This window comes from Heptranchias perlo, chromosome 30 (assembly GCF_035084215.1).
Source record: "Heptranchias perlo isolate sHepPer1 chromosome 30, sHepPer1.hap1, whole genome shotgun sequence".
Classification (NCBI taxonomy): domain Eukaryota; kingdom Metazoa; phylum Chordata; class Chondrichthyes; order Hexanchiformes; family Hexanchidae; genus Heptranchias; species Heptranchias perlo.
Window position 1 is genome coordinate 14689196 of NC_090354.1, and position 12172 is coordinate 14701367.

Here is a 12172-nt window from a genome sequence, read left to right on the forward strand (position 1 = left end):
GGTGGGGAGAAGGAACAGGTAAGATATCACAATTTATATATGCTAATTAGTACTGAGTGATATATAAAGATCATCTCAGGCTGTAAAAAGGTTTTGGAAAGAAAAAAAGGTGAGTGAAACCTGAATTTATGGGGTCAGCGTGAGTTTGTATTATTATGACCCAAAAAGACATGTACGTTTCAGTTTCTACCAGATGGGCGTTTCTGGAAACTAGGGAAATAACTCTCTTTAACCACTACCCAAAAATATGTCCTTTTTTTGGCACCGAAATGAAAACTGAAAGTGCATGGATTTTTTCCCTGAAACTGCAGTTTTTGATGCAGCTTCATTCATATTTGTTGCAATGCCAAATGTACATTGGACTCAAGAGTCACTATTTTTCTTTCATTTCAGTGACAACTTTGTTAAACTTTAGATAGAATGCCTGAAGGTCATGACAAATATCACTGTGCAACATGAAAAGGATCCGTGGAGTATAAATAAGCCAATAAAAATCATACATATGCAAAATAAACCTGAAGAACAATAGGTGGCTGGGAGTGAGTTGCTACCTCTGATATTATGTTAAATATCTTCTATATGTTATCTTCTGTTTGTTTTTGTTCTTTGAGTTTTCTGTTTTGAGTTTTAATGCTAATTTCCTTTATATTGCCACCAACCGCCACCATTGTGCTTGGCGAGGTTAATCGTGCAGCTTTCCATCACATTTGTATTAAGGGGTTTTACTAGAAAATATATTGTGTATTGCCAGGATATCCTGTCTATATCATAGAACAATCAAAGCAACCAAAGCCACATATATTTACTTCTTTGAGAGTTCAGCTCCTCTGTGAAGCGACTTCATGCTTGTGCTGTCAGTTATTTCAAGCTACCTGTCCAGGTTTTAGGGTATTACTGTCCATGAGCTGTTACCCTGCTGTATTGTTTTTAATGTTCGATAATGATGTTTGAACTCTAATTTTGAATGTGAGCAGATGATTAGAGAGGTGACTGATAATGAACCACCAAACTGAACCCTTCATTCATGAGAGAAAAAATAAATAAAAAATATTTAAGTGACTGTTCATTTTATATGTTTAGAAATCAGTAGTTGTGACTGAAATGTGGATAAACTAGAAATCTGTACAAAAATAAGGTATTTGAGTGTTAATAATGTAATATTAAAGAACTCTAAAGCAAGAAATTATTTTATGCAATATTAACAGACAAATCCGTAACACATTTCATATGACATTTATTTATCCTTTATTTTAATGAGAGGCAACCCATTGATTTTAAAATAGTAGATCGAGGAATACCATGCAAACACATTAAAAGTATTTGTCTGTTAATATCACCAACCTTAATTGCTCGGCTCCAGTGTGTGAAATCACAGAGCCATGGACTGCTACAACCAATTTAGAGTTCCACATTGTGTCATTGGATGTGTATATGAATCAAATTATATTTAGCATTGAACCTTTTGTACTGACACGGGTAGGGAGGGAGCATAAGCATCAACAGGACACACAAATCGGAGGGATGGGATGTTTGTAGGGATAGGGTTTCACCAGAAATATGATGATGTGGCTCCTTTGAGAGTCAGATGAGGGAGATTTTAACTACTGGTGGGTTACCGGTGGGAAATTGCTGGATTCAGTCCTGCCCACCCGTGGCGGTATGAGGCTACAGCGATTTTAATCACTGGGGCTTCATTAACATGCTGCCAGTCCACTACCTGCCCGAACAGGCAGGAAGTGGGCTGAAGCAGCTAGTGGTCTCCGGAAAATCGGGTGGCCTTTGGCCGTCTACCAGCACTCGGGTAAATATGGGGGTGTTCTGTGCTCATACTGGCCACAAAAAGGAAAGTAAAAAACTTACCTGGAGGGCCTCTTCCACTTCATGAGCCTCTTCACACTGGCCTTCACTTGGCCGTGGTTTCCCATGTCGGGCCGAAGTTAAAATCGCTATTGGGGCCCGATGACATCATCAGACCCCGATTAGCACACGTGAATTAGGACCCCCGTCCACTTTGGGCGGGCAGTTTAGCTGCCTGTCCAGAAGTATTGTTAAAATCAGAAATAGCAGGATCTGGACGGCTTTCCAGCAGGTAAGTAACTCGAGGCATTTTAACTGCCCGCCTGCCCAGTTTCTGCTGGGTGGGTAAGGTTAACATCCCCCATCCACCCCAGAGAGTCATGTTCTTGGTGACAAAAGCTGCAATACTCATTTTGCCCAAATTGCAAGGCTACTGCTCCACTATATTATATTTGACGCACTTTTCTTTTGTAACTGGCTAATTCGACATTCTCTAGTGTATTGCTTTAACAGTTGGTGAAAAATTCTTACTTCGTATATGTTGTTCCAGAGATTTTTAAGAATACAAAAAAAAACTGAATGAAAAGCCAAATAAAAGTGAAGGTTATGTTGTTGGAAAACTAGAAACAGCAAACAGAAAAAGGAAACATTTACAGAAGCTGTCAATGGAGTTTTTAAATGTAACCCAGGCCTCTTGAACTGGGATAGAATCCAAGTACTGTTCTGAATGTCTGAACCCTTGGCCATGATTAGAACTGAAATTATTGCATTGTGTTCGAGGTTTAACACTTTGATATCATGCTTTCTCCTTGGTTTTCTCAAACAATTTTTACACGGGTTTCCATGCTCACACAACAATTGTTCAATGCCATGCATCCACATACTCATTTTGGGGTTTTGGCTATTTAAGTGCTGCTTGTCCTGTACAGTTTTTGAAGATGTATAATTGACAGGGGGAACCTTTTAAAGAGTTCATAAAATCATCACTATGAAAAATAATGGTGGAGTTCATTGCTGCAGACACCAAAGTTTGGATTATATACACTTTTAAAATGTGCACACGTTTTCTATCATTCACCATCTGTGAACATTATTTTGGTGCAATGAGAGAAATTTCAGAAACTTTGGATAATTTTCTCATTTGCAGAATGTAAAGAATAAACTATAGAAGAATTGTTGGCCCGTATATGACTTGCTCTGTCAATCCCCACCCTTTTCTTGCCCCAATGCTTACTGACATTGTTAATTCCTTCCCCTTCAAAGCTGCAGTTATCACCTCCTCCTTACAAAGCTCACTCTCAATTCCCCATTTCTCACCTTCTCTTCCACTGTAAGATCCTAGAATGTGTCATCACCTCCCAGCTCTGTGCTTGCCTCTCTCTGTTTAAATCTATTTAGTCCAGGTTCCAGTCTTCCCATAGCATCAAGATTGCCCTGGTCGCAGACACCAATCATGTACTCTGTGACTTTGACCATGATATGTTATTTGTCCTTATCCATTTGATCTATTCGCATTTTTGACAGGGTAGATCTTACCATCCTCCTTCGCCACCACTCCTCAATTATCTACCTCTGTGGAACTGCCCTCACATGATTCCATTCCCAGCTGTCCCAATATAACTAGCATATTTCCAGCAATGGCTTCTCCACCTGCCCCTGCACAGTCACTTCTAGTCTATTCCAAACTACATCTTTGGCCTCCTTTTCCTAAATGCTGAGAACACCTAGCTCTACCTCTCCACTACATTCCTTGACTCCATGGCCACTTCTGCGTTGTCAGACTCCCTGCCCAACATTAGGGCAAGGAAGCCAGAATTTCCTTCAATTGAATATCGGGGAGATCTGAATCCATCTTATTCAGTGCTAATCCATTTAAATCCCTGTAACCTTGCCACTGACTCTATCCCCTTCCTTGGCTGCTTGCTTACGCTGAATTAGATGGTGTGTAATCTTCGTGTCTTGTTTGACCCACAGCACAGCTTCAAATCCCATATCATATTCATCATTAGGACTACTTCTATTTTCACATCACCTGCCTCTGCTCCTTCCTCTTTCTGCTTCTATTTCACTCTCATTGCTGCCAGATCCCTTACTCATGATTTCATTGCCTCTAAACTCAGTGGGGGTAATTTTGACTTTGGGCGATAGTATAAAATGGGCGATATCGGATCAGCTGCCTGTTATACACCTCTCCTGAGGGAGCAATGTGTATTGGGCGGCTGATCCAATATCGCCCCTTTCCACTATTGCCCAAAGTCAAAATTAGCCCCAACTTCTCGAATGTCCTCCTTATTGTTCTCCTAAGCTCCACCCTCCATAAACTTCAACCTGTCCCAAACTCCACTGCCCAGATCCTGTCCTGTAATAAGTCCCAGTCACCCATTAGCCCTGTCATTGCTGACCTTCCTTGGCCCCTGGCCCAATACATCCAATTCAAAATTCTCATCCTCATCTATAAATCCACCCAGTGCCTAACCCCACCTTATCTCTGCAACCTCTGCCAGCATTTCATGCTCTGACTGTGGTCTCTTGTGCATCTTCTCCTCCCTCTGTTCCACCATCGATTGCAAAGTCTTCAACTGTCTTGGCACTATTCTCTGGAACTCCCTTCCCAAACTCCTCAGCCTTGCTATCTTTCTCCCCACCTTTATAAACCTCTTCAAACCTATCTATTTGATTATGCTTTCATTTGTCTCTCCTAACTCTCTCATCCATCTCCTTATTTGTCATTTGTTTCCACCTATGTGAAGCTCCTTGGGATGTTTTTACTATATAAATGCAAGATGTTGCTGTTGACTATCCTTGCTATGGCAACTATATCAATAATGGGAAATCATTAAAAAAACCCTCTTTTTAGTGTTTCTTATATTAAAGAAATCCCAATTCACGAAAAGTTAGTATGATAACATTTTAATTTAGCTGGTAGTCCATCTGCAGCGTGAAAATGTACTTTAGACCAAAAAAATAGTGCTGTGGAGAGAAGTATGATTAACTGAACTCATTTTCAGTGGGCATGTGTGCCAGTCGGTTTTGTGCCATGCTTTGAAAGACAAAAAACAATGTGGTGCAAGAATCCAGCAGTAGCCCTCAAACAGTTAACAAAGTGCCCTGCTGTAATTAAGCAAAAGATTCAGAACTCATTCATGGGCATCACAAAGGGGATTGATGTAAATAAAGTTCATGGCACAAGAATCACTGCTGGAGTGTAACAGCTTGGGCACACCACCCTCGTGGTTCCTTCCAAGTACACATAGTTTAGTTAGGATAAAGGATTTAATCTCTTTCCCAGCTCGATGTCTTCAGTGAAAAGCTGTTATTGTCACATTGGCTTTGGCTGCTGTGAATGCAGAGTAAAAATCCACTTGTGTGCCAGCTTGAGAAATGCAAAACACCCTGATTTCCACTGTTTATTTTGTTTGTTCTTCTTACACATTTCAGTCTAGGGAAAAATTACATTTATATGCAAGAGAAAAGCTTATAAGTAACTGTTAATCTCTGCCTGAAGTTTTTTTGTATGGTAATAAATAAAACACTTGCAAATATCTGTCCCTAGTGCACTTTTGAAGCAATGTGTAAGTAACATTAATGTTGTATTTTATAGAAACAGAAAATGCTGGAAATACAGAGCAAGCCCGTCAGCGACTGGATGAGAAAGGGTTAATGCTTTGGGTGGAGACCCTTCTATAAACTCAAAGCTTTATTTGCCTTTCCCCTTTCAGACGCTGAGCATTTTCTCATTTTATTTCAGGTTTCTTAGCATTTGCAGTTTTTTTTAACCAGCGATGTCATGTTTATATTACAGGAACTGCTACAAGTAGAAGTGGTTCTGCAATATGCTGGGCACTCAGCGCTTTGAAATCTGCTCCAGTTACATTAAAAGGGGAATTCACAGCATCGGCAGCAACAAAGAAAATGTGTGCAGGCGTTATAAGGTTGCAATTCTTGGCTTTATTTCCTGTTTCTCATGGCCAAGAAGGTCCATGCAGGCCAAAAAGGAGAGAAACAAGGTTAAGCTCATGGCCAGAATAAATGATAGTTGTTTAGGGTAATAGGGTACAGTGTTGCTGCCTCTGGTGAAAGCCATTTTGTTAGGTGGGTCTTGCCATCTCTAGAAGCATAATGCAATTACCTTACATTGGTACTGTTCAAGTTGGGGGCATTGCTGTAAGGTAAACGCTGTATACTAAAATGGCAATTGCTCTTCTGTGACTGAGAATGGGATGTGAACTCTTATCATATCTGCTTTTTTAATTTCTTTTTCACAAGACAGCGTGAGAAACCTCACCTCAATGAGATCAACCATTTCCTTTTACATATAATGTGATATATGCTATGTGGTGTACAGGACTGTGACACTAACGTATTGCAATAAAGTTAAATAAACTGGAGCAATTAATACAGTAGATACAAGGGGGATATTCTGAAATGAAAGATTCACCATCAATATCTCCTTTTTAAATATTTAATTATCTGCCACTTTAGGTTTTTGTAATATATTGATTGGAGTGGGAGGTTGCGGTATCAATGGTATCCAGGATGGTGGCTTAGAGGAGTATAGACGGTCAGGGGTATAAAGGGCCCAAAATAATGTTAGTGTTGACATAGTCATTTACCCAGCATGCTTCAGCAATTGCACCATGGCAACCGTGTATGTCAGTTTGGCTTCCTTATATGTTCAGGCTCAGGATCGGCTTCAACTCATTTCTTCCAGAAATGTCATCAGTTGCCTTTAATGAAACAAAAGTATTAAAAAAAATTCAACAGTGATTGGCTGAAAAAACAAAATATTACAATGTTTCTGCTAATACAGTTGCTTATTTATATTACAATCTTGTAGTTTGTACTATTATTTACTACTGACAGGGACATTCATGTTTTATGCAATGATTACGGTCATAAAGAGCTGAACAAGTGAAATACTTGCCGAGCTAGCACAATTAACGATTTGGACTCAGAAATCGGAAGTACAATTTCAAAATTTGTGGACGGCACCAAATTGGGTGGTATAGATAATACTGAGGAAGAATGCGACAAAATACAGGAAGATATTAATAAACTTGCAGAATGGGCATGTAATTGGCAAATGAATTTCAATATAGATAAGTGTGAGATGGTACATTTTAGTAGGAATAATAAGGAGGCCATATACTCCTTGGAAAATAAGAGTCTAAACAGGGTAGAGGAGCAGAGGGATTTAGGGATATAGATACACAAATCACTAAAAGTAGCAACGCAGATTAATAAGACCATAAAAATAGCAAACCTAGCACTGAGGTTCATTTCTAGAGGGATAGAACTGAAAAGCAGAGAAGTTATGCTAAACTTGTACAGGACCTTAATTAGGTCGCACTTGGAGTATTGTGAACAGTTCTGGTCTCCACACTATAAAAAGGATATAGAGGCACTGGAGAAGGTGCAAAGATTTACTCGGATGATACCAGAAATGAGAGGAAAGATTGAATAGGCTAGGGCTCTCTTCTCTAGAAAAGAGAAGACTGAGGGCTGCCCTGATAGAGGTCTTTAAGATTATGAAAGGGTTTATAGGGTAGACGTAGAGAAGATGTTTCCAAAACTAGGTGCCATAAATATAAGATAGTCACTAACAAATCCAACTGGGAATTCAGGAGAAACTTCTTCACCTAGAGAGTGGTAAGAATGTGGAACTCGCTACCACAAGGAGTAGTTAAGACGACTAGTGTAGATACATTTAAGGGGAAGTTAGATAAACACATGAGGGAGAAAGGAATAGAAGGATATTTTGATAGGGTTAGGTGAAGAAGGGTGGGAGGAGGCTCTCATGGAGCATAAACACCGGCATGGACATGTTGGGCCAAGTGGACTGTTTCTGTGCTGTACATTCTTTGCAATTCTTTGTCATTTCTAACAGTAAAAATAAATCGACTTGTGTGAGCTCAACTCATCTGCTCATACAAAACCGTCATTAAAAGAACATCAGGCTAGTCCTAAATCTAGGTGTGCGTTGTTCTGAGAGAATTTAATGTGAATCGTATCAGGTTTATTCCCATGAAAGAGTTTCACTGTGATCTTAATGGTCAAGTGGAAATGTTCCATATGCCGTTTTACAATCTTTTAAAGGAACAATTAAATAAATTCATTTACGCAGTCATCATTTCCACTGTTTTTTCCAAAGATTTTTCGAATGGAATTATTGCAATGATCACAAATGACATGATAATGCCCACACAATATCAGCAGTGTTCAGCAAAATTGTAAACACTGTGGGGAAGATTTTGACCTTGTGCAATATGTAAAACAGGTGATAGCGAGTTGGCAGCCCATTTTACATCTCTCCCGAATTTTATTTCCATTGACTTCACCCATTTTACACCGACACAAAGTCAAGATCTACCCCTGTGACAAACATCGGATACTATGAAAATCTCTTTAAAACAAACCTGCAGGTCATTGTCAGTTCATGCCATAGCTACCTTATAGGCGATTCCTAGTAAAATGCTTTATAAGCAGCACAATGAATAAAATGCTGCAATTTATATTGAAAATGTTATAGGCAAATGTATTTTACTGCTTATATTAAAAAGCAATGCTTACCACCACACAAAACCATTACTTAGATAAGTGCATACTTTTATGATCCAAAAATGTGGAATCCATAACTGTATTTTGGGATAGAAGTCCACTTGTTCTAAAATCAATAATAATAATTTTTACACTCTATATTAAAGATATGACATATATTAGCATGCTTGTATGATATGAAGATTGGGATAGGTATCTATTTTAATAGTGAGGATCTCTAAATGATAAAATTGACTAGAATTTCAACAGTTAAAATGTATCAGCTCCCCTCCCCCTCCAATCCTCAATGCTTCAGAGAGTTTATCCAGTGAGTACCTGAGCTGTACCAACCAGGAAGGTCCCAAGTTTGATCCTGACTTCTACTGAGTTAGGTTATCTCTGTCATGGTGGTAGTAGAGGAACTTGAATTGGCCTCAGTGCCCTGGGTTACAGAGGAAAAACTACATGAGTAATGGCCACTTGGATGGGATTCTAAAAGACGACCATCACCCAAAGGAACATATGCCAGCAAAGAGTTAATGCCTTCAGGAAAAGAGGTGATGGGAGCAAACTGGGGAGAAAAATAAAATAAACAATGTTAACCTAATTCATATTTTGATGCCTATGGTGCATAATAGGATGCCTATTATGTTATTAAGGCCTGTAGCTTTCTACCTATAGGATAAACAAAATATCTCCCAGGGATAGTAAGCTTTCATGCGGTGAACCATTGTATCTTGTTGCCATTCAAGTTCATTTTGTTTTGCAGTCTTCTCTTCTCTGCTCCTGCAGGTGCTGACTCTTGTTGGGATAAGGTTCCATAGGTGCTAGCGATCTCCAGCACCTTTCCCACATGATCACATTTCACATTAAGCTTTGAGGACAGTCTCTTTGACCATAAAGGGCATAACAGAAGGTCATATTGGCTTTCATCTGACTTCCATACATGTACACTTTCCATTAGGGCTTCACTGGATAGTAATTAGGAGCAGGAATTTTCCCCTCCGTTGCTCCAACTCTTGTTCCATCGGAAATCAGCTAGATCAGCATTGACCAGAAACTGGATGTAGAACCTTCTGTCTGTGTAATTATAGAGTTGTAACTCTTTAACACTCGTATAGAATGGTTCTCACTCACCAGCACTGATAAAGCATTAAGTTATATTTAGTTATATCATTTAGTTAGCTCAATTTTTTTTCTATTTTATTTTCCTTAGAAAGTGGACATGCACAAGGAGAAAGTGGCTCGGCGAGAGATTGGAGCATTTACTGTTGGTAAAACCACACCAAGGATTCAGAAAATTACACCTCCAGCAAACCCTGGGCAGCGGGAAAAGTACACCAGGAAACCCATTGTTTATACAATCTTGGATGATACTGGTCACGGAGTAAAGGTAAGAAAAGTAATTCAGGATAGCATAAATATCCATTAAAAATAAACATCTGCCTGAAACTCTTTTTATATGGGTTATTGCACTCCATTAAAATTTATATTAGATATTCACATGACATATATTAAATCCCTGAACAAAAAGAGGATGGGTATTTATTTAGAGCACAGTCTACTCCCAATAATTCAAAGTCATTTTTTGCACTAAAAAATGTGTATTATTCAATCATTTGAATCAAGCAGTATAAACAATAGTACAAAGAGGGAATTGAGTGCTTGAAAATGGAAAGATCAGATTACTTGAATTAAACAACTTTCAATTAAGAGTAGAGAGTCAATGAGGCAGAACCATGTGTAGCATTTATAGAGCAAATTAAACAGTTTTTAACATCTTAGCTCATTTTTTGTTTTGCTGTTTATGGCAACATCATAAACATGTGTATGAAGAGTATGATTATGATTTTGCAGCAAGTAGTAAACAGCGGAAATGTTCCCTTTACTACCATTGGTGCTTATACACAGCCTGTATTTAGTGAGGTCTGGATAGTTATGGCTATCACATCAATCAAAGATATGCATGATATGTTAGCCCAAAAACTGAGTTCTTCTGTAAATTTTAAGATAAATAACAGAAAATACAAGAACTGCAAGTCCCCAACAAACTAATAGTCTGTCAAGAACATCTCCTTCCTCAAACCAACTATAATTTGCATGGATATTTTGAGTTTTGTGAGCATTGATAATTAGGGAAGGTGATTTGTTACAGTGCTCATCAAATTCTGCAATTTTCTCGATCTTCCAGAGACAGCAGATGTACAGCCCGAATGCTGAAATGTTGTATTAAAACTCTCAGCGACAGTGAAAATGCCAGTTTCTGATTGAATCTGAGTGATAATCATAAGCATGAGTATTATACATGATATGTAGGCCTGGAATTTCCTCCGAGTTGCTCCCGCTCCATTGCCGTAACGTCGTCGGGAGTGCAGCAGAAACTTTGTTCACGTGCGTAAAAGGGGTTTCCGCCACACTTACGGCAAACTTACAACAGTGGAGCAGAGAAGCTCTGAGGAAATTCCGACCCTTCTTAACTGGTTCTTTTGAACAAATCATCTACTGAATTCAAATTTCAACAATCCTTCTCATTTCTCCAGATAGTGTGTCATAGAAATCTAAATGCAATTGATTCCATGCTTACAGATATCCTGGGCCATATTATTTTCGAACTACAATTCAGAAATGAACCATACAAGTTAAGGAAGGACAGGATTGAACATTATTTAATCATTTTTGCTTGTAAAAAACAACATCACCTCCAAGTATCAGAATCTGTGGCACCTTCTCATTTGAAAGTCTTTGACCTCAAATTTTCACTGATTTAGTAGTGAAAGCACACATCAGTTCTTTAGCTGGGCGAAATCGGCCTTAAATCAGACAAAACAAAATGTTCATTAAACTAATAAAGTAAGTTTTATGCGAGCCCTGTAGGATATTGTTACCTCCATACACCCATCTTTAACCAAAATGATGTTTTTATATAAATGAAAAGAATTCATGTGGAATTTAGAGGATCAAACTTCTAATATACGATCGAGATAAATAAGTGAAATGAATCAATCTCCCGTATCATTCACTCACTCACAGGTAGTAAAGATCAAGTGTAGACTTTGGGTGAAGTGAGTTTGGAGGGCTGGGTATGATTGACCAAGGATCACAGATGCAATTCAGATCCCGTTTCAAAGTTATACATTCTGTCCTTATTTTAAATAATAATTTGCTTTTATATTATTTATTGTTGAAGAGCAAAACTTACATCAATTTGGGAAGTAGAATTGGTTGGATATAGAAGTTTCTCTGCAATACAGACTGAGGAGCTGGGAGACACAAAACTGAGGTACAATGGTACCAACACTGGTGGGAAATATCACGTGACAAGTTTACTTAGGCAGTATCCATTCTAACTTTGGTCATATGAATTTATAATAATGTGCACATAGTTATAAGGTTTTTAATATATTAAAGATGTTTGAAAAGGTTTGGTGAGCAGGATAAGCCATACTCTGAGCTACATATTGTATTTTCATTTTTGCTTTTTAGGAAATTAATAATCAACCTACAAGACTTGGAACTCTATCACGAAGGCATGGGCACACAACTGTACCAACAAGTCCAACTGGCCCATCACAAGGAACTTTAGGGTAAGTGTAAGTTATAGACAATTATACTTGCCAGTAGTTGGAGAAGAAAATTTGGGAGAGTTAAACTGTGGGAAAGAGAGGGACCTGCTTTCTCAATGTTTAGCTCCACTTCATGAAATCCTGTTATTAATTGGGCAGCAGTAGATCACGAGGGGGGTCTGCATATGCATACAATGAGCTGCAGTGACCACTGAAGCAGGTATGGAGGCAGAAAAGAGAGAGAGGCCTTTTTTCCTCCACCAGGGCCATGAGCA

General features: G+C 38.7%; 1 protein-coding gene across 1 annotated transcript in view; it reads left to right on the forward strand.

Moving 5' to 3' along the window:
- The window catches only part of LOC137299942 (abl interactor 1-like), a 37142-nt gene that overhangs the window by 9562 nt on the left and 15408 nt on the right, over window positions 1-12172 (forward strand). The window contains exons 3-4 of the mRNA XM_067968958.1: window positions 9551-9727; window positions 11818-11918. Of these exons, the coding sequence (XP_067825059.1) occupies window positions 9551-9727; window positions 11818-11918 (278 nt within the window). The remainder of the gene's footprint in view (window positions 1-9550; window positions 9728-11817; window positions 11919-12172) is intronic.